At 46.0% G+C, this 27,273-nt stretch overlaps 1 protein-coding gene across 5 annotated transcripts in view; it reads right to left on the bottom strand.

Annotated features, from left to right (window-relative positions):
* The window catches only part of TTLL9 (tubulin tyrosine ligase like 9), a 73,315-nt gene that overhangs the window by 27,969 nt on the left and 18,073 nt on the right, over nucleotides 1-27,273 (bottom strand). For all 5 annotated transcript variants that reach the window (XM_031656647.1, XM_031656646.1, XM_031656644.1 and 2 more), the window contains exons 3-5: nucleotides 16,923-17,015; nucleotides 8,202-8,313; nucleotides 6,991-7,176 (exon numbers count right to left, since the gene is read on the bottom strand). In XM_031656647.1, the coding sequence (XP_031512507.1) occupies nucleotides 6,991-7,176; nucleotides 8,202-8,313; nucleotides 16,923-16,978 (354 nt within the window). In that variant the 5' untranslated portion in view covers nucleotides 16,979-17,015. The remainder of the gene's footprint in view (nucleotides 1-6,990; nucleotides 7,177-8,201; nucleotides 8,314-16,922; nucleotides 17,016-27,273) is intronic.

The raw sequence follows: 27,273 nt of genomic DNA, 5'->3' as shown, positions 1-27,273 counted from the left end.
GTCCCAGAAATTCCTCTCCTAGGGACCTACATGACAGAAATACCTGCACATGTCACCATGGACATGGCCCCAGACACCCATAGCAGCACTATCATAATAGCTCCACCCGGAGACTACCCAATGGATGAATATTTAATCAATGGAATAGTATACAAAGATGACAGTAATGTACAATTACCCACAACAGCAGAATGAACTGCAAAACATGTCAAGGGAGAGAAACCAGACACAAGGTACTCACCCTATAAGATTCCAATTAATTGAAGTCCAAAAGCAGACAAAGCAAACCTATGCTGTTCAGTGCCTTGGGGGGCTGTGAGTGAGTGGAAGGGGGCCTAAGAGGGTGGCTGAGGGGTAGGGAATGCTCTGTTTATGACCTGGGTGCTGGTTATTTGAGTGGATTCACTTTGTGAAAATTCATACTGTGCCCCTATAATTTGACTACTCTTCTATGGTTTATTAAACTTCAATTAAAAGGTATATTTTCAGGTTCATACTCTTTGATCCAGTAACCCCTATCTCCAACCCTACTGGCTGCCTTCCCTATGGCCACTTTCCTTCTTCTTCTTCCTTGCTAGCAAAGCCCACCTCTCATGAGGGAGGCTGGAAAGGCCAGATGTAGGTTTTCCCAGCTTCCCTTGCAGTTGGTGGAAACCTCATGACCAGTTTTAGCCAATCAGACCTAAGGAGACATTTGTTCAGAGATTCCAGGAAAGATGTTTCTCCTTTCTAAAAATATTAGGGAAGGAGCTGGGGAGAAAGGGGGTCGGGAAGAAAAGTCCTGGCCTCCTTCCTTCTTTCTTTGAATGCTACTGTCTGCAGAGATGATGCCTGTGACTGCAGCAGCCATGTCACGTCTATGAGGTGACAAGTCTGATGACAAAAAGCCAGCACACAGGCTGCAGAGTGGATGGAGAGAAGGAGCCTGGGCCTCTAGTGGCATCATGGAGCACATCCCCAAACCTGGATCTGCCTACCCTCAGCCTTCTAGTTCTGTGAGATAACAAAATGCCTTTATTGTTCAGGCCATTGTTAGTAACTCGACACGACTGTTACAGGAGGTGCCTTCCTAAGGGACTAACCCTAAAGAATGGAAGATGAAGCACCTGCATGGTGTTACATTGGGGTTGGTGAGATGGAAATCACCTAATACTGATTAGGAAATCACCTAATACATCCAGCAGATGGCAGTTTCCAAAAACAACCACGACAATATTTCCAGTCCCATATGTTCTCCAGAACCCTGTCAAGAGGTAAAGTCAATGTCCCCTCCCTTGAATCTGGAAGTGTCTCTACTAATTGCCTATGGCAGAAGTGATGTGTGCACTCCAATGCCAGATCATAAAAGGCAATATAGCTTCCGCCTGGCTCTCTCTTTCAGGATGGTCGCCCTCAGAACCCAGCAGCCATCCCGTGAGGAAGCCCAGCTCACACGAAGAGGCCCACCTGGAAGGCAACTGAGTCTTCCAGCCCTCAACCCTGGCTGAATTCCCAGCCAACAGCCAGCACCTACTTGCTAGCCCAGCCAGTGAGCAGGCTAGGAAGGGGATCCTCCAGCCCTCAGTGGATGCTGGGGCATAGATGAGCCTTCCCCGTCAAGCACTGCCCAAGCTGGGGGCTCATGAACTAAATAAGACATTACTGTTGTTTCAAGTCACTATGTCTGGGAGTGGTTTGCTTCTCTGAAATAGATAATCAGAATACGAACTTTAGTAAAATGGTTCATAACAATGGCAATGCCAGCAGCTAATACTTACCAGGTGTTTACTCAGTGCCAGGCACCATGATTTACACACGTTACCTCATTAAAGCTTGAAAAAAACACACACCTTTGACATAAACATTAATGTTATCCCCATTTTGCAGCCGAGAGAACCAGTGAACAGAGAGGCCAAACACATTGCCCAAGGTCATCCAGCCAACGGGTGACAAATCCGAGATAGTTAAATCTGTGCTACACAAACCTGGGGCTCATATACCTCTTGCAAAGTGCCAGGGATACACAAAATCATATGATAAACATTGCTACTTCTGGGGACATCTCTATTACTTGATGGTTTGGGAGGGAAATATTTTTATATTATGCTTTTTTCTTTGAGACAGGGTCTTGCTTTGTCACCCAGGCTGGAGTGCAGTGGCGCCATCTCAGCTCACTGCAACCTCTGCCTTCAGTGCTCAAGCACTCCTCCCACCTCAGCCTCTTGAGTAGCTGGGACTACAGGTGGGAACTACCACACCTGGCTAATGTTTACATTTTTTGTAGAGACAGGGTTTCTTCATGTTGCCCAGGCTGGTCTCAAACTCATGGCCTCATGTGATCCACCCGCCTCAGCGTCCCCAGGTGCTGGGATTACAGGCGTGAGACATGGCGCCCAGCCATATTATGCGTTTTATAAAAAGATATATTTTTTATTGGAAACCACTATTTGAATGGATTATCAGAATAAGCCATAACTTTTTGTGCCAGCTGTGGCCAACCAAAGTCCTTGTCCCCTTGTTACCCCATGCCCTGTCGCTGGGGGCTGCATTCCTCACATAGCATTCATCGGGTGTGGAATACAGCCAGTGGCGCAGCCATGCCCTCCTCTCCTCTGCCAACAGAACCCATCTGGACCACTCCTCCCGGTGGCCCTGTCCTCTGGGGCGGTCTGAGCCCTCACGGTGATTGCCATGTGATTGGTTCAGGCAGGGGCCAGCAGGATGCTACGGGAAGCCTGCTGCAGGGACTTCTGGGAAAAATGTGTGTCTTCTTCTAAAAGGACATGAGGCCAGGGCATTCCTTTATTCCCAAGGCAGGGGAGGTGTGAAGAGGGGCCCGGGAGAAGCGGCCAGCCTGCTGGGCTGGGAATTGGTGGGGTTGCAAAGCCACCCAATAAACCATCCCTAGAGTCGGCTTTCAAAAAATTCCCCAGTGTCTGTAAATGTAAATTTAAAAAAATTTTTTTTTTCATCTTTATTTTCATTAACCCCTAACCAGATGTTCACATTTCTATTAGGAATGCAACAAATCATAGGAGTGTTAGCCATGCCCGTGACTTTGTCATCAAAAGAGATCACAGTGATTTCGATATCACATTACAATTGTTGCAGATATCTCAAAATATTGTTTATGCTCCTCTTGACTTTAAAATTATGGTAGCTGTGAGGCCTGCTGTTAGATCCTCTTTAATTGTTAATGAAAAGCGCACATATTTCTATAGCACAAAGAATTTCGTAATAGCTTGTGTGGTGCCCATGACAATGCACCTTGCAGGCCTCCAACAGAGTAACTGACAGAGAGTGCCAGCTGCTTCCAGTTGAGGTCTAGCTGTGTTTGCCAGAGCGCCTTGCTAGGGCTGCTCCCAGTCAGTGACTGAGCCCCAGGGGACATGAAGACCAGCCATTCCTGAGAGACAGTGGACTCCTGACAGCCAACTTTGGCTGAGGCCTCCCAGGAGCCTTGATGAACTTTCCAAAGGCTTCTAATCTTCCTTCCTCCCTCCCTCCCTCTCTTCTTTCTTTCCTTCCTTGGAGGCCTGACTTCTCTCCCAGTCTCACCTGCTAGCTCCCTCCCCATTTTTTCTCACCAGCCAAACTGTTTAATTTTGTCTTGGCATCCGTTTCTTGGGGAACCCAGACTAACAGTCTGATAATGGCTTTTCAGTACAGCTGCCTTCTTTTATAATGAAATGTACTGTATTTTCTGTTTTTAAAACCACAACTCTTTCATTGGTACATGCTTATCTCCAAACTCATCAAGCTGTCTACATTAAATATGCACAGCTTTTTGTATGCCAATTATGTTTCAATGAAGTGGTTAAAAAAAATACCACTATTCTGTGATAGGGTCCACACATTTCACCAGATTCCAGAGGCCAATGGCATAAAAACAATACAGAAGTCTTGCCCTCTTGTTTAAGCTGCTGTTATTTGGATTTTCTATTATTTACTAAGCAAATCACCCCAACTCTTAGAAAGTTTCAGTGAAAAATTCTGAGAAGCTCTGGTTGGGGTAAACTAGTGTAATGGAATGTTAAAATGTGGCTCTTCCTGCCTTGCAGTTTGGAAATAGGCCCCCAAGGCTGAGAACAGCCCCCTGGTTGCCAAGAACGCTTGCTGCGGTGTGTGAAGTGTTAGACCAGCTTGGTGGACACAGGGTGAGCAGATAGATAGGCCCTGTCCCTGAGCAGCTTGCGGGGCACACAGAGAGACTGACAGGCCCAGTCCCTGACAGCCAAGCACCCACCTCCCCATACTACAAGGCATACTGGAGTCACAGTGGTCCCATGACCCATGTCAGTGTCCTGCCCACCTCCCCACCAACCCTGCCAGCCTGAACTGCTGGCAAGGGAGAATGCTTCCATGGGAAAAAAGTTAAGAGCAATGCAATGTTTACACTGGACATTTAAATGCCAGACCCTCTTGGGTCTGTTCTTATATTCCCCTAAGAGCTCCAAGATGGGCTGGGGCTGTGGCCTGGTGGGAGGAGGGTCCCCACAGGGTGGTGGAGAGGGGATGATGTTGCCTGCTCCCTTTTGAGTCCTGGGCTGCTCTGCTGCCACTGATGAGGAAGATGAAGACTCGGCAGACACCAGGAAGACAATGCAGAGGAGATGCCCGAGGGCTGCCCTGTGACTGGCCAGGCCACAGCAACTATGCGAAAACTTTCGCCTGTGGGTGGGCAAAGATCAACCATGTCACAAAGACAGGCCTTATGGGAAGAGTGGAGGGATTGGGGGGACTCTTATCCCTCTATTCTCCAAATTTAGGGCAATGTTCTGTTTTTAACACTCTCTCCTCCTGAACGGAATCCAAATAAGATCCCGGAATTAATACTGAAACCCAGTGGTTCTCAAAGTGTGGTACTCAGACCAGTAGCACCCTCAGAACCTGGGGTGATGGTTAATTTTATGTGTCAACTTGATTAGGCTATGGTGCCCAGTTGCTTGGTCAAATACTAGTCTAGATATTTCTCTGAAGGTAGTTTGTAGATGTGATTAACATCTGCAATTATTAGCTTTTTTTGAGATAGGGTGTCACTCTGTCACTCAAGCTGGAGTACAGTGGAATGATTTCGGCTCACTGCAGCCTCAACCTCCTAGGCCCAAGCAGTCCTCCCACCTCAGCCCCCAAAGTAGCTGGCACTACAGGCACATGCCACCACACTCAGCTAATATTTTTGTATTTTTTGTAGAGACTAAGTCTTGCATGTTGCCCATGCTGGTCTCAAGCTCTTGGGATCAAGCGATCCTCCCACTTGACCTCCCAAAGTGCTGAGATTACAGGCATGAGCCACTCACCCGGCCTGTAATCATTAATTTTAAGTTACCACCCTTGATAGCATGGGGGGGGGGGGGGTTCATTTAATCAGTTGAGGGCTTAAGAGTAAAAACTGAGTGTTTCTGAAAAAGAAGCAATTCTGCCTCAAAACTGTAACATAGAAATCCTGCCTGAAGCTCCATCCTGCTGGCCTGCCCTGCAGATTTCAGACTTGCCAACCCTCACAATATTGTATGAGCCAATTCCTTACACACACACACACACACACACACACACACACACACGCTTTCCTTTCTCTGGAGAACCCTGACTGCTATACCTGAGAACTTGCTAGAAATGCAAATTCTCAGGCCCCCACCAGGCCGACTGAATCAGACACTCTGGGGTGGTGGGTGGGATGCTTCAACAAGCTCTTCAGGAGATTCTGTTGCATCCTCAAGTTTGAGAACCGCTGCTCCACAATCTCGATACTGAAAGTGTATGCACAGACCAGCAGCACTGGCAGGTCCTGGGAGCTGGTAGAAATGCACATTCCCAGGCCCCACCCAGACCTGTGAATCAGGCTCTGCATTGAACCAGGTCCCTGGATGCTGCACGGGCACTCTAGGGTTTGAGAAACACTGACCTAGTGCTTTCCCAGGGACACAGCGAAGAGACAGTGTTTCCTGGACTCTTGGAAATACCAGTGGTCAAGTATCAGGCACTTAATGCCAAGCCCTTGATATAACTTGTATAGTTCATGTGTTGAATGTGTGTAACTTCACTGAATTCTCTCACAACCCTGTAAGGTAGACACACTCATTAATTCCATTTTACAGATGAAGAAATGAGCCCAGAGGGACTTAAAGGGGTTGGGGGTGACCTGCTCAGGGTCATATAGCTTGTAAGCAGTGGACACAGAATTAGAACCCAGGCCAGAAATGACTAGAAGCACAGAAGCACCCACTCTCCACTCCCCAGACAGGGTGCCTCACGATTTGGGAGACAGGACACACACACACAGACGCACAGACACACAGAGCCAAGATGCCTCCTCTTAATTACAGCTGTAGCTGCCGTTGTGTCTGCTGCTAACAAAGGCTGTGGGCTGGGAATGGAATCAATTTAATATGCAAGTGCTGTTCCCAATTAGCACAAATTACCATTTGTCTGAGAGGATAATGCTGGGAGCTGGAATCCTCCCCGGTGGGTCACAGAACTCCGTGCGCATCAGCCTAATCCCTACTGCTGCAGCCACAGCCTTCCTCACTGTCTTCCCTGCACACAGGAGAGGCAGGATGGGCCAGGGGAAGAACCTGGGAGGCAGGTACACCCTGGCTCCGTGCCCGTTGGGAGCATCCATTATTTTTGTCAGCCCAATGTCAGTTGCCCTCCAAGCACCTGTGTTATTGGCTAAATCTGCATCAGCCAACATCAGTCTTCAGCTCCACAGGAAAGGTCTGCTCCCTCCTCCCTCCCGCTCCCTCCCTGGGGCCTGGAACATTCTCAGGCCTGGAAACATAAGAGGGCTTTGATCACTTCTGCATTCAATAAACACTCATTGAGCACCTACTGTGTGCCGGCAGCCATAGCTGCTGGGTCCACACACTGCAGAGAAGAGGAGCTAAAGCTGGCCCTTCGGGAAGGCAGACTGCATCTAAGGCTGCATTCCCAGACAGTGTCTGCACCTGATCCCTGCTCTGGTGCCTGGGACTTGTTCCCTCCCACCAGCCCCGGGCACTGGGCACTCACAGGCTTCATGATCCAGGTGATTCCTGGGTTTTTGCGAAACTCCTCCACAAAAAGATGGTACTCGCAAGGCATCTCAAAGGTTTTGGGAAAGAAGTCGCACTTGGCTGCCTCCAGCTTTCCCGCTTCGCGCTCCAGCTGCTTCCGGAACCGCTTCAGGTTCTTTACCATATAGTTCTTCCGGGTCAGCTGGGTGGCGGGAAGGACAGGCAGCCATTAGCTCCTGCTCGCAGCCCCGCTCCCCTCCCAGCCACACACATCCACCAGCCACCCTGCAGCCTCCATGCTCTGGCCCACAAAATAGCAACAGTAAGAGTAACTTTGACCCAGAAAGAGCTTGCTAGTCAAGAATTATCCCCATTTCACAGATGAGGAAACTGGGGCTTAGAGAGATTAAGTCAATTGCTCATAGCTATCCAACGAAGCTATGGATTTGACCAGGATTTGACCAAGGCCTGTCTTGATTCCAAAATTCATGCTTTTGGCTGAGCGCGGTGGCTCACACCTGTAATCCCAGCACTTTGGGAGGCTGAGGCAGGCGGATCACAAGGTCAGGAGTTCGAGACCAGCCAGGCCAACATGGCAAAACCCCATCTCTAATAAAAATTAGCCAGGCGTGGTGGTGAGCACCTGTAATCTCAACTACTCGGGAGGCTGAGGCAGAAGAGTCACTTGAACCCGTGAGGCAGAGGTTGCAGTAAGCCAAGATCGTGCCATTGCACCCCAGCCCGGGTGACAAGGGCAAGACTCCATCTCAAAAAAAAAAAAAAATTCATGCTTCTAACCACTAAGCTAGACTAACCTTTAAAAATCTCCCACCACAGCCTCCCCCAGTCCTGTCCCTTCTGGACCTCCTTCCCATCTTTAGTCCCCAAACTTCTCAACTTGCCTCCACCCTGAAATCACCATAATCATTCATACATCCTCTCCCTTCAGACCCTGCACCCTCAAACCAGCTTGCTCCTCAAATCTTGGTGCTGAAACTCCAACCAACCTGTGACCTCCAATCCTCAGGCCTTAGATCCCTATACCCCCAAACCATTTGGCTCTCCATAGGTCTAGCCCTCATACTCCCCACCCGGCGTTGCATCCCACATTCTAATACACTTTTCCAATATACTTTTCTGTTCTGATCCTTGTACCAGCTCCAGCTCATGGCCACACCCAGTGACATGAGTTGGTTGGCTTGGTCCCCTCCTGCCTGCCCAGCTTACCTCGTAGTGGTTCCGGAAGTGACTGATCCGCACGTGTTCGTCCATGTAGGTGTGGTCGAAGTTCTCCCGGAGCCAGCTGACGTCGCACCAGTAGAAATCCCACTCTCCTTCGCTGGGGTTGCGGTTGGGGGTGGGGATAAAGGTCATGATCTGAGGACCTTGGCACTGCAGGGCCCAGGGAGGTGCTGCCGAGGGGGTTTGAGGAAGGGTACGCAGCAGTGTGTCCCTCTGGAGTGTCTTGAAAGTGGCCGTGGGTGTCACTGGCCTAAATGTTCTTTGTTAGACCAGAGCAAAAACCAGGGAACTGTTCCCACAAAAATCCAGGTGGCTGGCTTCCCTTGAGCTATCACTGAACCCAGAGTGCCTCCTGGCACCTATTAGTTGGGCTGAGGAGCGGCCACCCCTTCAGACAGGGCACACCCTCCCCAGACCACAGTCCCTACGACTCTCTGTGGTGTGACAGCCACTTGGCCTCACTTGTTCTTGCCAGTTGCCACGCCTGCAGCCCGCAGTGGAATGAGCTAACTTCTGCAAGCCCCTCCCAGTTCACAAAACTCTCCATTCACCAAATCCTCAGAGCAGCCCTCAAAGGTGACTTGGATCATCCCCAGAGCTCTAAGGCGGGATGACCTTGCTCACCGAGGACATGGCAGCAGCAGGACCCACATCCAGCTCTGCTGGCTCCAAATTCTGACCCATTCTCCACCACCATGCCAGGGAGAGGAAACCGGGTCAGTCTACCAAATCTGGGTGCCAGTGCTAGGGTGCTGGGAGGAGGAGCTTGAAAAGATGCCACAGGAAATAAAACACCACCATGATTGTTCACAATCATTTTTAAGTAAAAAAGTACAGATACAACTGAAGCCCCCTGTCTATCCCTGCCTGATTCTATCTTCTCTCCTGCTGCAAAGGAAACCATCAGCCTGAGTTTGGTGTGTTATCATTTCTATGCAGTGGCTTTTTTTTTTTTTTTTTTGAGACAGAGTCTCACTTTGTTGCCCAGGCTGGAGTGTAGTGGCGTGATCTTGGTTCACTGCAACCTCTGCCTCCCAGGTTCAAGCGATTCTCCTGCCTCAGCCTCCCAAGTAGCTGGGACTACAGGTGCGTGCCACCACAACCCGCTAATTTTTTATTTTTAGTAGAGATAGGGTTTCGCCATGTTGGCCAGGCTGGTCTGGAACTGACCTCAGGTGATCCACCCACCTTGGCCTCCCAAAATGCTGGGATTACAGGTGTGAGCCGCCATGCCCGGCCTGCAGTGACTTTATAGTTTCATCATGTACATATGTGTGTATCCATGCGTCATGGCACATGGCATTGTTTGTCATGATTTTAAACCTAACACTAATACTTATTACTTACCAGCAGAGCAGGATTTGAACTCAGGTCTCAGGCTCCAGAGTCCAAGCTCTGTGGTTAGAACCACTCCCGTCTGTTTCTTTTCACAACATGCTTTCTTCCCACCAAACTTTTGTTTTGGAGATCGATCCTTTTGATACATAGGAGTCTAATTCAGTCATTCTAATTGCCATTTCCCATTCCATTGGGTGAACATACCACAGTATATCCATTTTCCTATTAAATGGTGTTTGGGGCTGGGCGTGCTGGCTCACACCTGTAATCCCAGCATTTTGGGAGGCCAAGGTGGATGGATTGTTTTAGCTCAGGAGTTTGAGACCAGCCTGGCCAACATGGTGAAATCCCATTTCTACCAAAAATACAAGAAATTAGCCAGAAGCAGTGGCATGCACTTGTAGTCCCAGCTACTCTGGAGGCTGAGGTGGGAGAATCACTTGAGCAGGGGGTTGGAGGTTGTGGTGAGCCAACATTGTGCCACTGCACTCCAGCCTGGGTGACAGAGTGAGACCCCATCTCAAAAAAAAAAAAAAAGTGTTTGGTTTGTCTCCCTTTCCCCCCACCCCTTTTCTCTAATACAGACAAGTAGACTGAGTTTTAAAGGACATCTGAAGGAAATTTGAGGCAGAAATGAAGAAAAGTGAAGAGACATCGCCATCACCTTGGGATGATGAATGAACAGGCCCTGAACAGGACCAATGGGGAGGATGCAGGGGCAGACTGTAGTTCCAAAAGATGCCTACACTACATCCCTCATCCAGAGGCTGCGGGGCTGTGAGGCCACAAGGAGAACCCATGAGAACCTTCTTCAGCTGTCTGCCCTAGTGAGATCCCCACAAACAGCTAGCATCGACTGCCACACTTGTGAGTCAGAGGACCTCAGACTACTCCTGCCACCAAGTGACCTCCAGATCTGGACTCTTCCCAGCTGATGCCCCCAGCTGATGTCACAGAGACAAGCCAGTCCCACTGTGTCCTGTAAGAGTCCCTAACTCACAGGAGCCCCGCGCCTAATGCAATGCTGTCTTAAGCAGCTAAATTTTGGGATTTGTTACACAGCCATAGCAACTGGAACAATGGCCAAGCAGTTGAGCCTTGTGTTGTAAATGGAGCTCCCTTTGGAATTTTCTTTCCTTTTTCTTGAGACGAAATTTCGCTCTTGTTGCCCAGGCTGGAGTGCAATGGCACGATCTCAACTCACTGCAACCTCCACCTCCCGGGTTCAAATGATTCTCCTCCTTCAGCCTCCAGAGTAGCTGAGATTAGAGGCATGCACTACCTCGCTTGGCTAATTTTGTATTTTTAGTAGAGACGGGTGTCTCCATGTTGGTCAGGCTGGTCTCGAACTCCTGACTTCAGGTGATCCGCCCGCCTTGGCCTCCCAAAGTACTAGGATTATAAGTGTGAGCCACTGCACCCAGCCTGGAATTTTCCTAGAACTAAAGATTTAAATTGCTTCTCCTTGTGGCTGCTGGTTTGGTGTTTCTCCTGAATGTCACATCATGTGCAGAAGGGCTTTAAAGCAGGCAGACAGGCCCAGCCTTTCACTGCCCTCAGAGATGTCCAGAGATGGACATCGGTGCACACACCGTGCACAGATGTGGTGATGTGAAGCACATGGTAACAGAATGACACTGGAACTAGAAATCTATGGTTTCCAAATTTTGTCCTAAGTTACTCATGAAAATCTGGGGCCTGGTCCTTCTCCAAACCTCCCCTGTGGCTGTGCCCAGGCACAGTGGTTTGCAAGAATGGTTTCAAGAACTGATGGAAACCCACTGGAGAAGTGGCTGGTTGGGCATGGTGGCTTACGCCTGTAATCCTAGCACTTTGGGAGGCCGAGGTGTGTGGATCACCTGAGATCAGGAGTTTGAGACCAGCCTGGCCAACATGGTGAAACCCCGTCTCTGCTAAAAACTAAAAAAATTAGCCCAGCGTGGTGGCAGTTTCCTGTAATCCCAGCTACTCGGGAGGCTGAGGCAGGAGAACTGCTTGAACACAGGAGGCAGAGGTTGTAGTGAGCCGAGATTGCACCACTGCACTCCAGCCTGGGCGACAGAGTGAGACTCGATCTCACAAAAAAAAAAAAAAAAAAAAAGGAAATGGCCATGTGTTCTATAAACCCTCAGACACCATAGACTCGCAGATTCCTGGCTGGCTGGCTGGGGCTTCATCTAGATGCCCAGTCCTGCCTTTTCGCCACCCTGATGTTTTTACCAAGTCATGTCACACAGTGCAAGGAGCACTAGAACAGGAGTCAAGAGCCCTGATTCTCGTCTTGTCAGGCAGTAGCACTTATGTGACCTTGCCCTCTTCTCTGGGCCTCAGTGTCCTATTGGGAAAATCTAGGTGTGGTAACCTCTAGGCAAGATGATAGACTGCAATGAGCCAAACTGATACTAAATAATTAAATAAGGGGCAGGAAGAGAAAAACTTTCTCTACAGAAGAATGCCACCTAATACATGTAGAAGGAATGACAGAGAGTAACCATTTTGCAATTATTGTAATAATATTAGATTTAGGCAAGAATCCTCAAAAAAGGCCAGGCACGGTGGCTCCCGCCAATAATCCCAGCACAGTGGGAGGTCAAGGCAGGGGGATTACTTGAGCCCAGGAGTTCGGGACCAGCCTGGTCAACATGGTTAAACCTCATCTCTACAAAAAATACAAAAATTAGCCAGGAATGGTGGCATGGGCCTGTAGTCCCAACTACTCAGGGGGCTGAGGTGGCAGGATCACTTGAACCCAGAGGGTCAAGGCTGCATGAGCCATGATTGTCCCACTGCACTCCAGCCTAGGTGACAGAGTGAGACTCTGTCTCAAAAAAAAAAAAAAAAAAAAAAGAATTATCAAAAAATGCTAAAACCATTGCATGAAAGTTTGTTGGGAACAAGATATTTGCACAGTCTCAGAGTATCTGCCCATGAGATACTTATTAATTATTTTTTTAAAGTTAATTTACATTGGAGAAACCTGGCAGGCACCACCTTAATCTAATGGTCAATCAAGGTACTGTCACCAGTGATAAGACACATTGACATCACAAACTCCTGATGAGTTCCACTGGAAAGGGCACAGCACCACTTCTGTGATATTCCTGCCAAAATCCATAACCTCATGATGAGAAAACATCAGACAAATCCAATTCAAGGGACATTCTACAAAATGTACTCTTCAAAAGTGTCAAGGGCATGAAAGACAAAGACTAAGGAACTGAAACATATTTAAGGTAAAAAAGGTCAACTAAATGCAAAGTGGGATCCTGGATTGGATTCTGGAACAGAAAAAGGATGTCAGTGGAAAAAAACTGGTGAAATTCAAATGATGTCTGCAGCTTGGTTAACAGTAATATATCAGTGTTAACATCCTGACTTTGACAAATGTACTATGATTACATAAGTTGCTAACAGGGAAAGGTGGTGAAACTGCTAAAAGAGGAAGCTATGTATGATTTTTGAAACTTTTCTGTAGGTCTAAAGTTATTTCAAAATAAAAAAGTTTAAAAGTAAGTATTTTAAAATATTAAAGTTGGACCCCTAACTCACACCATATAAAAAATTAAATCGAACACCTAGATGTAAGGGCTAAAACTATAAAACTCTTAGAATAAGACATAGGAGTAAATCTTTGTGACCTTGGATTAGACAATGGTTTATTAGATGTGATACCAAAAGCACAAGGAACAAAAGAAAAAATAGGTTAAATTGGACTTTATCAAAATGAAAAAGTTTTTACCTCAGAAGACACAGTAAAGAAAGAGGAAAGATAATTCACAAAATGGAAGAAAATATTTGCAAATCGTATATAAGAATACCCTTATAAGATAGAATTCTTATAACTCGAATATAAAGAGACAACTAAATTTAAACATGGGCAATAGATATTTCTTCAAGGAAGATTTATAAATGGCTAATAAGCACATGAAAAGATGCTAAAAATCGTTAGCCATCAGGGAAATGCAAATCAAAACCACAATGATACCACTTCATACCCACTAGGATGGCCATAATAAATGCGAGGGTCGGTACGGTAGCTTATACCTATAATCTCAACACTTTGGGAGGCAGAGGCAGGAGGATCACTCAAGTCCAGAAGTTCAAGATGAGCCTAGGTAACATAATGAGACCCCATCTCTACAAAAAAAAACTTAAAACATTTAGCAAGGTATGGTGGTGTGTGCTTGTAGTTCCAGCCACTCAGGAAGCTGAGGTGGGTGGATCACTTGAGCCCAGGAGGTCAAGGTTGTAGTTGGCTGTGATTGTACCACTGCACTCCAGCCTAGGTGACAGAGAGAGACCCTTTCTCTAAATAAATAAATAAATAAATGGATGAATAATAACAAGAGTTGGTGAGAATGTGGAAAAATCGGCACCCTCATACACTCCTGGTGGAAATGTAAAATGGCACAGCCACTTGAGAAAACAGTCTAGCAGTTCCTAAAAAAGTTAAACATAGAGTTATCATATCACCCAGTCACTCCTCTCCTATGTATATACCCACAAAAAGTGAAAACATATGTCCATTCAAACTCATACATGAATGTTCACAGCAGCATTATGTATAACAGCCCAAAGGTGGAAATAACCTAAACACCTATCAATTAATGAATAGATAAATAAATGTGGTACTCCTTCACAGTAGAATACTATTCAGTCATAAAAGAGAATGAAGTCCCAGCTACTCAGGAGGCTGAAGCAGGAGAATCACTCGAGCCCAGGAAGTTGAGGTTGCAGTGAGTCATGACTGCGCCACTGCACTCCAGCCTGGGTGACAGGCTGAGACTCTGTCTCAAAAAAACAAAACAAGAAACAAAAAAAGGAATGAAGTACTGATACATACTGCTACATGGATAAGCCTTGAAAACATTACATTAAGTGAAAGAAGACAGGCAAAAGTTTACATATTGTATAATTCCACTTATATGATGTGTCCAGAATAGATAAATAGAGACAGGGCCCCAGACAGGGGCTGGAGGGAGGGAGAAATGGGAATGACTGCTGGTGGGTATGGGGTTTCTTCCTGGGATAATGAAAATGTTCTGGAATTAGATCGTGGTTTTGACATAGCAGGTATGTGGGGAAAAAAAAAATGGTGATGATTACACAACTTTGTGAATATTCTAAAAGACACGAAATTGTATATATATACTTTTTTTGGACTTAATCAAAATTTAAAAGATTTTATATATTTTTTCTTCCAACATGTAGGTATTGATGCAAATCCCAGCCCAAGCCCTCACAAGCTGAGTGACCTCAAACATGGCATTTTCACTACTTTGTGCCCAGTTTTCTCATTAGTAAAATGGGGATGATGATAACATCTACCTGAAAGATTTGTTGGGATGACTAAAAGATCATGCATGCGAAATGCTACAGAGTGTCCAGAAGGCTTAGCTAATGGTAAGCAGCACATATTTCCTGAGCACCACACAGCAGGGCAGCTATCCCTCTTATCCCTTCTCCCCTTTCTCTACAGTAAAAGAATTTTCAGCATTTACTTGAGAAAATCTAGCCTGTATTTCCCCGAATAAAAACTACATTTTCCAGATTCGGCTGGGCGTGGTGGCTCACACCTGTAATCCCAGCACTTTGGAAGGCCGAGGTGGGTGGATCACAAGGTCAGGAGATCGAGACCATCCTGGATAATATGGTGAAACCCCATCTCTACTAAAAATACAAAAAATTAGCTGGGTGTGGTGGCGGGCGCCTGTAGTCCCAGCTACTCCAGAGGCTGGGGAGGCAGGAGAATGCGGCGTGGGAACCCTGGGGAGATGGAACTTGCAGTGGGCAAGATTGTGCCACACTCAGCTAGGCAACAGAGCAGATTCCGTCTCAAAAAAAACCTACATTTTCCAGATTCCTTGCTTGGCTGGGTGTATGCTATGGTTAAGGTCTGGCCAGTGAGCTGTGAGAGATTCCTGGGTTGTGTCCTTCAAGGGATGGGCTTGCCTTTTCTTTTTTTCTTTCTTTCTTTTTTTCTTTTGGGACGGGGTCTCACTCTGTCACCCAGGCTGGAGTGCAGTGGTGTGATCACAGCTCACTGCAGCCTCGACCTCCTAGACTCAAGCAATTTTCCCACCTCAGCCTCCCAAGTAGCTGGGACTACAGGCACACACCACCGTGCCTGGCTAACTTTTAAAAAAAAATTTTTGTAGAGACAGGGTCTTGCCATGTTGCCCAGGCTGGTCTTGAACTCCTGGACTCAAGCGATCCTCCCGCCTTGGCCTCCCAAAGGGCTGCAATTATAGGTGTGAGCCACTGCACCTGGCTTATGCCTTTTATTGCCTCTTGCCTACCTCCTGCTGTTTGGAATGTGAAAGCAAGGCTGGAACTCCATCTTGGACTATGAAAAACAAGGACTTCACCTAAGGGATAGTAGAGTGGAAAGACAGAAGCAGATGGATCTCACATTTCTGTGGGGCCCCCTTACCATCTCTGAACTTCCTACATATGAACTTCAATGGGATAGATAAACTTCTAGCATGTCGAAGCCTCTTTTACTTTGGGTTTCCATTGCATACATCCAATCCTTAGCCCTAACTAATAGCACCTACTCTGTGCCAGGCATCACATGCTGGTTTGTCTCAATCAGTGTCCCCAGAGGCCAGCATGAAAGAAGAAAGGCAGGCTTACGGGCCAAAGTCACAGAACTAGCAAGTGGCCAGGGAAGAGCAGTCCTTGATCTGGACCCATCACAGGAGGATCCAGGCCACAGGTCTGTGGTAGCTGCATTCCTAGTTTCTACCGAAAGCTGTAGGACACAAATGCGCCTGGGTTTGAATCCTGCTCTGACGCTTGCAATGCTGTGTGACTTTAAGCAATTGGTTTCATAACTCTGAACATAATCTTTTTTTTTTTTTTTTTTTTTTGAGACGGAGTCTCGCTGTGCTCCCAGGCTGGAGTGCAGTGGCCTGATCTCGGCTCACTGCAAGCTCCGCCTCCCGGGTTCACGCCATTCTCCCGCCTCAGCCTCCCAAGTAGCTGAGACTACAGGCGCCCGCCACCACGCCCGGCTAGTTTTTTGTATTTTCAGTAGAGACGGGGTTTCACCATGTTAGCCAGGATGGTCTCGATCTCCTGACCTCGTGATCCACCCGCCTCGGCCTCCCAAAGTGCTGGGATTACAGGCTTGAGCCACGGCGCCCGGCCTGAACATAATCTTATCTTACGGTTTAGTTGGAAAGCTTAAATAAGACAGAGATGATAGCGATAATGTGCCTGGCACATTGTGGGTGCTAAATAAATATCACAGCCACTTTGGGACAAGTCCCAGTGGCCACCCAGGGGAATTAGGAGAAAACCGAAGGAAGACAAGGACCTGTGAGACAAAGGGAAGAAGGGACAAGGCTGGGGGGAGTGTCTTACTCCTTCACTTCCACCCATCCTGGCCTGTGGCGAAGGACGTCCATGAGTGTGTTCATGAGGGTGGTCTTGAACCGGATTGACGCTCTCTGCTCTCTGCAAGACAAGGCAATGAACATTTGCTCAGGATCAATGATTTTCCTAGGGTGGCGCAGGGAGAGGAAAAAAGTGGGAGGAAGAGAAGTCAAGTTCCATACCTGGAAAGTTCCACACTGTATTTTAGAATTTAGCATTAGAGCATGATAACACTTAGCATAATCAAATTGAGAATTATAGCATCTTCGAATCATTAAAAAATAATGATCATTGTATCCAAGCCTACTATGTGCCAGGCATGATCTGGTTGCTTTCCATGTGCTATGACTAATCCTTACATGAAATGATAAGTATTTGCAAAGCCCTCTCCTGGCAATCATCTGGGAAGATGAAGCGGATGTACTTTTTCCTATTCCTCCTACTGATACAACTGAAAACTCAAGATATTATCTATAAAACAAATACAAGACGAAAAGATAGAGAAGAAGGCAGACTGGCTGGGGACTTCAGGACCACGGGAACTACAAGGTGGTGAATTCCCTGAGTTTTCTTTTTATCTCATACAGTTCAGATATGGAGATGAAAAGCCACCAACCCAGAAATGCCAATGGGCACAGACGATAAAGCTTCAACAAAAGCACCCCGTTTCTAGCCAAAGGACCAAGAAAGGAGCAGCCTAGCCAGGCAGAAGACTTGGACATCACTGCTCTACTCCAGCTGGATCCCCAAGAACACATCTGTGGCCCACTCCCAGTGATGCCAGCAAAGGCTGGGTAGGGAGTCTAGACTTCCCCTGAGGTTGCAGCAGGGCACCCAACACCCCTGCCCGGTGCTGTCAGAGAAGGCCACAGACATAGCCAGGCTTTCACCTCTGCCAGGCGGTAATGAGGCTTCCACCCCCACTGAGCAGTGGAGACCACGTGTGGAGCCTGGACTTCCTCCCCGACCTGGCAGTAATGAGGTGCCCTCCCACTCTGGGGTGATGTTAAAGAGGGCCTAGAGGAGAGCTGGAAATCAATACAATCGAAAACAGAAAAACAGTATAGCCAAACGGTAAAATAAAAGGCAAGTTCTCTGGAAAGATCCATAAAATCGACAAGCCTATTTGTCAGTAAGACTGACAAAAGAAAGACCCAGCTACCCAATAAGAGGACCGAAACAGAGGCTCCTGCTATGGAGCCCGCAGGTATCACAGCCACAATGAGGAAATGCTCTACACACCTATATTTGACAGCTTAGATGAAATGGACCAATTCCTCAAAAAGCACAATTACTACAACTCATCCAATATGAAATAGGTAATTTGAATAGCTCTATAGCTATTAAGGAAATTGAATTCATAATTCAAAACCTCCCAAAAAAGAAATCTCCAGGCTCAGATGGTTTCACTGGAGAATTTCCCCAAATATTTGAAGAAGGATTAACACCAATCCTACACAATCTCTTCCAGAAAATAGAAGAAGAGGGAGAATTTCCAAATTCAATTTTGCCAAGTTAGTATTAACCTGATATCAAAACCAAAGACAGTACACAAGAAGTAAACCACAGACCAATATCCCTTATGAATATAGATGGAAAAATCCTTAACAGAATGCAATCAAATAGATTTCAGCAATATATAAAAACGATTATACACCATAACCAAGCAGAGTTTATTCCAGCAGGCAAGGCTGGTTCAATATTCAAAAATTAATCAATGAGCCAGGCATGGTGTCTCGTGCCTATAATCCCAACCCTTTGGGAGGCTGAGGCAGGAAGATTACTTGAGGTCAGGAGTTCAAGACCAGAATGGCCAACATGGTGAAATCCCATCTCTACTAAAAATACAAAAATTAGTCAGGTGTGGTGGTGGACACCTGTAGTCCCAGCTACTCAGGAGGCTGAGGCAGAAGAACCGCTTGAATTGGGGAGGCAGAGGTTGCAGTGAGCTGAGATAGCGCCACTGCACTCCAGTGTGGGCGACAGAGACTGTCTCAAAAAAAAAAAAAAAGGTCATTAACATACTAAAAAGGAGAAATCACATGATCATATCAATTGATGCAGAAAAGGCATTTGACAAAAATTAAACACTCATTCATTTAAAAACTCTGAGAGGAACTTCGTCAACTTGATAAAAGCATCTTAAAAAACTCGAGCTAACATTATAATTAGTGGTATGTGAAAGTTGTCAGATTCAAAATGGAGTCACTTATGTCAGACCCTGGCAAAATAGGGCCAGGGGCCCGGCGAGGTGGCTCACGCCTATAATCCCAGCCCTTTGGGAGGCCGAGGCGGGCGGATCATTTGATCATTTAAGGTCAGGAGTTGGAGACCAGCCTGACCAACCTGGTGAAATCCCATCTCTACTAAAAACACAAAACAATTAGGCCGGGCGCAGTGGCTCCTGCCTGTAATCATAGCACTCTTGGAGGCCGAGATAGGCGGATCACCTGAGGTCAGGAGTCCCAGACCAACCTGGCCAACATGGTGAAACCCCGTCCCTACTAAAAATACAAACATTAGCTGGGCGTAGTGGCTGGCGCCTGTAATTCCAGCTACTAGGGAGACTGAAGCAGGAGAATCACTTGAACCCGGGAGGTGGAAGTTGCAGTGTGCTGAGACTGTGCCACTGCACTCCAGCCTGGGCAAGAGAGTGAGACCCTGTCTCAATAAATAAATAAATACATAAATACATAAATAAATACATGAATAACCTTACTGTCCCAGAAGTCAGAGGGACTGAAATGGGTTGGCAGGGCTTCATTCCTTTTGGAGGCTCTATGGGAGAATTTGTTTCCTTGCCTTTCCCAGCTTCTAGCCAGGTATGGTGGCATGTGCCTGTAATCCCAGCTACCCAGGAGGCTGAGGCAGGAGAATCGTTGGAACCTGGGAGGCAGAGGCTGCAGTGAGCCGAGATCACGCCACTGCTCTCCAGCCTCCGCCCCATGCTCTTAGCCGGGCATGGGGGTGCACACCTGTAGTCCCAGCTACTTGGAAGGCTGAGGCAGGAGAATCTCATGAACTTGGGAGGCAGAGGTTGCAGTCAGCCGAGATCCCACCACTGCATCCAGCCTGGGTGACAGAGTGAGACTCCATCTCAAAAAATAAAAAGTAAAAAAGTAAAGAAACAGAGCCAGGGAAAGTCATGAAGGGAGGATTCTCATGTATGAGTTGCCAGATAATAAGAACCATCACAAGAACATTTTCCAAACCACAGCTTACCACATGAGACACAAGTACTGCTAACAGCACAAGGGCAGCTAGCAGCTAACAGAAGAATACTAGCCTGACACTGTTTCTCAGGCCCAATCCAAAACTGCAAGGGCCTAACAAGAACTCCAAGACTCCAAATCCTACCTAGCAACTACTGACACTCACCAATCTGCTACTGAACTCGCCAGCTCTCATAAAAAAACCCTGCTAGCACCAATGAACTTTCTTTTGAAACAACTTACGTAAATCTCCTCTTTCCCCAGGAGAACCTTAATCTTTTCCTTTGTTCTCAGACATGCTGGGGGCCATCCTAGTCTATATGGACATCCTAGATTGCAGTTCTACTTCTTGTATATTATTCCCAAATAAAACCTTTTTACCTGGAGATTTGTCTCTATTTTTTTATGTTGACAGATGAAAAACTGGAGTTGGAGACTAGCCTGGGCAACATAGTGAGACATTGTCTCTAAAAATAAAAATAAATTAAACAATAATGGGCACTGCAGCCCCACCTAGTTCAAACACTAACAAGCTCAAAATGGCAGTGAAGGAGACTGGACTGGAGTGCACACAATTTAATTAAAGCTGCAGCCCAATCCATGTTCAATTCAGCTTTAGGAGGAATCTGAAAGATCAGCCCCTAACCCTAACCGCTAGACAGAGGAAGGAGCTTACATACTCTATAAAGTGTGTGTATGTATGTGTGTGTATATATAGACTAAAATTTATTATATATAATTGCTTTTCATACACAAGATCCAGAGTGCAGTTCTAAAAATATAACACATGCAATAGCAAAGTAGGAAAATGTAATACATAATCAAGAGAAAAAATAGCCAATTGTAATAAACCCATAAATGACTCAGTTATCAGAATCATTAGAGAAGGAATTTAAAAATCTCTATAAATATGTTAAAGGATTTATGGGAAAAGATGGATACAATGTGTGAATAGATGAGTTATTGCAGAAAAGGACCAAATGGCCACGTGGCTCACACTTGTAATCCCAACACTTTGGGAGGCTGAGGTGGGAAGATCACCCAGGAGTTCAAGACCAGCCTGTGCAACACTGTGAGACCCCATTTCTACACAAAGTTTTAAAATTAGCCAGGCATGGTGGCACATGCCTGTAGTCCCAGCTACCTGGGGAGCTGAGGTGGGAGGATCACTTGAGCCCAGGAAGTTAAAGCTGCAGTGAGCCATGATCGCACCACTGCACTCCAGCCTGTGTGACAGAGTAAGAAACTGTCAAAAAAAAAAAAAAAAAAAAAAGAACCAAATGGAAATTCTAGAAGGGAAAAATGTAATATCTGAAATTAAAAGTTCAATGGATGTGCTTAACAAGAGACTGGGCATTGAGAAGGAAAAACCATACATTTTATAACAGTCCAACTGAAATTGTTCAAACTGAATTAGAGAAAAAATTTTTACATGAACAGAACCTCAGCGACTTGTGAGATAATATCAAGCAGTCTAACATACATGTAACTGAAGTTCAAGAAAGAGAGGAAGAAGAGATAGGACAGAAAATATTTTTTGAAGAAATGATGGCTAAAAAGTTTTCCAAATTTGATTAAATTATCAACTCACAGATCCAAGACGCTCAATTAACCCCAAGCAAGATAGACACAACATAAACTACACCCAGGTAAGCCATAGCCAAATTGCTGAAAAACAGAACAGTCTCAAAAAAAAAAAAAAGCCTGAGAAAAAAAGACACATTGCATAGGGGGGGGGGGGGGGGGGGTGGAGAGTGGGAGTGGAAGACAAGAACAGCTGACTCTGGCCGGGCACAGTGGCTCCCGCCTGTAATCCCAGCACTTTGGAAGGCCAAGGCAGGTGGATCACCTGAGGTCAGGAGTTCGAGACCAGCCTAACCAACATGGAGAAACTCGTCTCTACTAAAAATACAAAAATTAGCTGGGCGTAGTGGCGGGTACCTGTAATCCCAGCTACTCGGAGGCTGAGGCAGGAGAATCCCTCGAACCTGGGAGGTGAAAGTTGCAGTGCGCTGAGATCGCCCCACTGCACTCCAGCCTGGGCGACAGAGCGAGACTCCGTCCTCCCCCCCCAAAAAAAAAAGAAAAAAAGAACAGCTGACCTCACATCAGAAACAACATAAGCCTGAAAAGACAAAAGAATATCATCTTTCAAGTGCTTAAAGAAAAAAAGATCAACCTAGAATTCTATATCCAGTAAAACTTTACTTAAAAAATGACAGTGAAATAAAGACATTTTCAAATAAATAAAAGCTGAGAGAATTTATTGCCAACAGAGCCACACTATAAGAAACACTAAAGAACGTTCCTCAGGCTGAAGGAAAATTATACCAGATGGAAATTCAGAAGGAAAGATGAGTGGAGTAAATATGGAATACTTTCTTCCATGTCTTAATTAAAAAAAAAAAAATACAAGTAGCTATTTAAAGCAAATATAGTGAGAATGTAATGAAGGGTTTGTAACATATTTACAAGTACATATATGACAAAAATAGCAGCACAAAGGACCAGAGGGGAGCAAACAGAAGTGTGTTGCTGTAGGGTTCTTAGTTGTACCTGAAGTGGTGTAATTATGCTTCAAGGTAGACTTGAAGGTGATAAGGTAAGGATGCATATTGTAATCCCCTAGAGCCATAGGTTGTGAAGTGTGGTCTCAAATATTCCTCAGGGTCCCCAACTCTCTTTCAGGGGTACACAAAGTCTTCCCTTTTCCAAATACCTATCTTTGTGAGGCTGGATTTTCTTCCTGTCCTTCGACCAAAACAATCTATATTAACAGATTGAGCACAGAAGATCTGGAAAGTCAAATGTTTTCCAATAAGCCAAACGTTAAAGAGATTCACAAAAATGTAAAATGACTACTACTCACCTCAGTACATTTTGGTGGGGAAATATAACTATAACTCATAAAAATGTTGGGCCGAACACAGTGGCTCACACCTGTAAACCCAGCGCTTTGGGAGGCCGAAGCAGGCGGATCACTTGAGGTCAGGAGTTCGAAACCAGCCTGGCCAACATGGTGAAACCCCGTCTCTACTAAAAATACAAAAATTAGCTGGGTGTGGTAGCCTGTAATCCCAGCTACTTGGGAGGCTGAGGCACGAGAATTGCTTGAATCCGGGAGACGGAGGTTACAATGAGCTGAGATCACACCACTGCACTCCAGCCTGGGTGACAGGGTGAAACCCTGTCTCCAAACAAAAAAAAAAAAAAAAAAAAGTTTATGCTATTATGTAATGAGTATTTTATTGATTTTTAAATGAATGAATAAGTATTTTTAAAATTTATCAGCTTAGACCGGGCATGGTGGCTCATGCCTGTAATCCCAACATTTTGGGAGGCCAAGGTGGGTGGATCATCTGAGGTCAGGGGTTCGAGACCAGCCTGGCCAACATGGTGAAACCCCATCTATACTAAAAATTACAAAAATTAGCTGGATGTGGTGGTGCATGCCTGTAATCCCAGCTACTAGGGAGACTGAGGCAGGACAATTGCTTGAACCTGGGGAGACGGAGATTGCAGTGAGCCAAGATCGCACCACTGTACTCCAGCCTGGGTGACAGAGTGAGATTCTGTCTCAAAAATAAAACAAAATAATAAAATAAATTAAAATTTATCAGCTTAAATTTCTTATATGGTACACATTGTTAGATGTATGCCACATATACAAAAGTTAATTCGTTTCACAATAATTTTTAAGTTGTAAAGGGACCCACCCTGAGCTTAAACTTTTAGAACTGCTGCTCTAAAGTAACCATTTAAAAGATCAAATAGGCCGGGCACAGTGGCTCATGCCCATAATCCCAGCACTTTGAGAAGCCAAGTCAGGATCACTTCAGCCCCGGAATTCGAGACCAGGCTGAGCAACATAGTAAGACCTCATCTCTACAAATAATATGACAAAAAAAAAGATAAAATTAGGAGGTTTAGCTAAAAGTCAATAGAGGAGACAACATGGACTACTAAAAATATATGCAATAGACCCAAAACGACAAAGAGATACAATTTCAAAATCCATCAGGTTGCAGAAAATATTAAAAATCAGACAAATATCAAATGTTCGCAAGAATGTGGAGAAATGACAATTATTTTACAATGCTGATGGGGTGCACATTGGACACATCTTTGGAGAGCAATTCGGCATATTACAACAATCAAGGACTATGTCACACACATCAGACTGGCAAAAATCTAAAGGTCCAAGTTTTGGCAACAATGGGATAAAATGGAAACTCCTCCTCTGCTGGTAGAACGCACTTTGGAGGGCCACTGGGCAGTTGTCAGTAAAATCGAATATGCACGTACCCTAAACTCAGCAACCTATCCTAGCTCTATACCCTGGGTTTGTACTCTGCATTTCTACCAGGAAACACATGTGCAAAGATACTTATCTGTAATTGTTAATATTGTTACAGAAATAACCTGTGGCACACACTGTTGGTGGTCTACCCATATCCTTTGGCATTCACCACTCCTGTGCGTGCAAATCAAAGAGCTTCCCACTGCCAGCACCTTCGATGCTACCTGAGGGTTTTCCCTGGCCCCCGGAGTCTGCTCAGCCAGCATGTGGAGCAGATTAGAAGCACCAGAGTGAACTGCCCCTCTGCCAGCAGCATACAACCAGTGACGACTGGAGTTGGTGGATAAATCCGCTAAGTCTCTCATCTCTCACTTAGGATGAGTCTGCAGTGCATTCTACGTTCTCCCAGGAATTCCCTGGGGGGATTGAGCCCACTTGCTCACAGCAATTACCTGTCGATGATGCACCTTTTACTGGTTTCCCTCCTCAGCTGTCTTACTTCCCCACTTCCCTGTCAGTGCTCACTGGAATTACCTTCCAAATAAACCATTTGCTCTCACATCCTTCCCCCAGGGTCAGTTTCTGCTGAAGCCAGTACTTCATAAGTGCTTTTCGACAGGAAGATGGGTAAATAACGTGTGATACACAATGAAACAGAGGTAGCAGTTACAATGCATCCAGAGATACATGTGCCAACGTGGATAAACATGAAACATATTTTGTGTGACAAAAGCAGGGTGCAGAATAGTAATAACAGTACAATGACACTTAACATAACTTGTATTCCTAGCTACCCATGCAGTTGGGGTGGCCACGTTACACAATTCTAGTCAATAAGATAGAAACATAAGACTGCTAGAAAGGGTAAGTTCCTGGGACAGTTTTGGTCTTTTCAGGAAGGAAAGAAGGAAGGAAGGAAGGAAGGAAGGAAGGAAGGAAGGAAGGAAGGAAGGAAGGAAGGAAGGAAGGAAGGAAGGAAGGAAGGGAGGGAGGGAGGGAGGGAGGGAGGGAGGGAGGGACGGAAGGAAGGGATGTGGCTTGAGTTTTCCCTCCCCTCTTCTTCCTGTCTTGATCATGACATGAAGGCTGGAGCTATAGCGGCCATTTGGTCTCCATGAGGAAGAGGTCAAGACAATCATGAAGGCTCATGCCTGTAATCCCAACACTTTGGGAGTCCGAGGTGGGAGGATCACTTGAGGCCAGGTGTTGGAGACCAGCCTGGGCAACATAGTGAGACCTCATAACTACAAAAAATAAAAAAAATAAAATAAAAAAAATTAGTGAGGCCGGGTGCTGTGGCTCACGCCTGTAATCCCAGCATTTTGGGAGGCCAAGGCGGGTGGATCACAAGGTCAGGAGTTCGAGACCAGCCTGGTCAATATGGTGAAACTCCGTCTCTACTAAAAATACAAAAATTAGCCAGGTGTGCTGGTGGGCGCCTGTAGTTCCAGCTACTAGGGAGGCTGAGGCAGGAGAATCACTTGAACCTCTGGGGTGGAGGCTGTAGTGAGCCGAGATCACACCACTGCACTCCAGCCTGGGCAACAGAGCAAGAGTTTGAAAAAAAAAAAAAAATAGCCAAGTGCACTGGCATGAGCCTGTAGTTCCAGCTACTCAGAAGGCTGAGATGGGAGGATTGCATGAGCCTGGGAGATCAAGGCTGCAGTGAGCCATGATCGCACCACTGCACTCCAGCCTGGGCAACAGAGTGAGACTCCATCTCAAAAAAAGAAAAAAAAAAGGCAATCATGAAGACGCTGGCTCTGACATTATTGAACCACTGTACCAGCACTCCAGGCTCTTTGTAATGTGAAGAAAATAAATACAATTTGTTTAAGCTACTATTACGAGTTTTCTCTTACTGGTAGTGGAACACATATCTACATGTGCCCTAATAAGGCACATAAATAAAAAATGTTTTATGGTAAATACCTGTGTGTGTGTGCGTGTGTGTGTGTGCCTTTATGAAATAAGTAGATGGGGCCTTGATATGGTTTGGATGTTTGTCCCCTCCAAGTCTCAAGTTAAAATGTGATTCTCAGTGTTGAAGGTGGGACCTGGTGGGAGGTGATTGGATCCTGAAAACGTATCCCTCATGAATGGTTTGGCAACATCCCATTGGTGATAAGTGAGTTTTCACTCAGTTCATGGGAGATCTGGTTGTTTAAAAGAGCCTGGGATCTCTCCCTTGTTCCCACTCTTGCCATGTGACATGCCTGCTCCCCCTTTGCCCTCCACCATGATTGTAAGCTCCCTGAGGCCTCACCAGAAGCTGAGCAGATGCTGGTGCCATGCTTGTACAGTCTGTAGAAACATAAGCCAATTATACCTCTTTTCTCTATAAATTACTCAGTCTCAATTAGCCACGCATGGTGGCGGGCACCTGGAATTCCAGCTACTCGGGAGGCTGAGGCAGGAGAATCGCTTAAACCTGGGAGGCGGAGGTTGCAGTGAGCCAAGATCAGGTCATTGCGCTCCAGCCTGGGCAACAAGAGCGAAACTCTGTCTCAACATAAATCAATCAATAAATAAAAAGTCTCAGCTATTCCTTTATAGCAATGCAAAAACAGCCTAACACAGGCCTGTTAAGTGCTCTTTGTTTTGTTGGGATGGGGGTCGGGTGGGCATGTATGTTTAGGGCCAGGATCCGGAACATTGCTGAGTTGCCCTGCATAAGAGAGTGAGAGATTTGAAGTTGGTGGGATAGTCAGTATGGAGAGAAAGAAGGCAAAGAAGATGGGCGCTGCATGAGAGAAGCATCCCAAATCACACATGCCCTCTTCAGTGGTGGTATAGCCAGGAGGGACTTTAGAAAGAACAGAAATAT

The sequence above is a fragment of the Papio anubis genome, chromosome 16 (genome assembly GCF_008728515.1).
Source record: "Papio anubis isolate 15944 chromosome 16, Panubis1.0, whole genome shotgun sequence".
NCBI classification, from domain to species: domain Eukaryota; kingdom Metazoa; phylum Chordata; class Mammalia; order Primates; family Cercopithecidae; genus Papio; species Papio anubis.
This window is presented reverse-complemented; position numbering and strand designations above follow the sequence as displayed.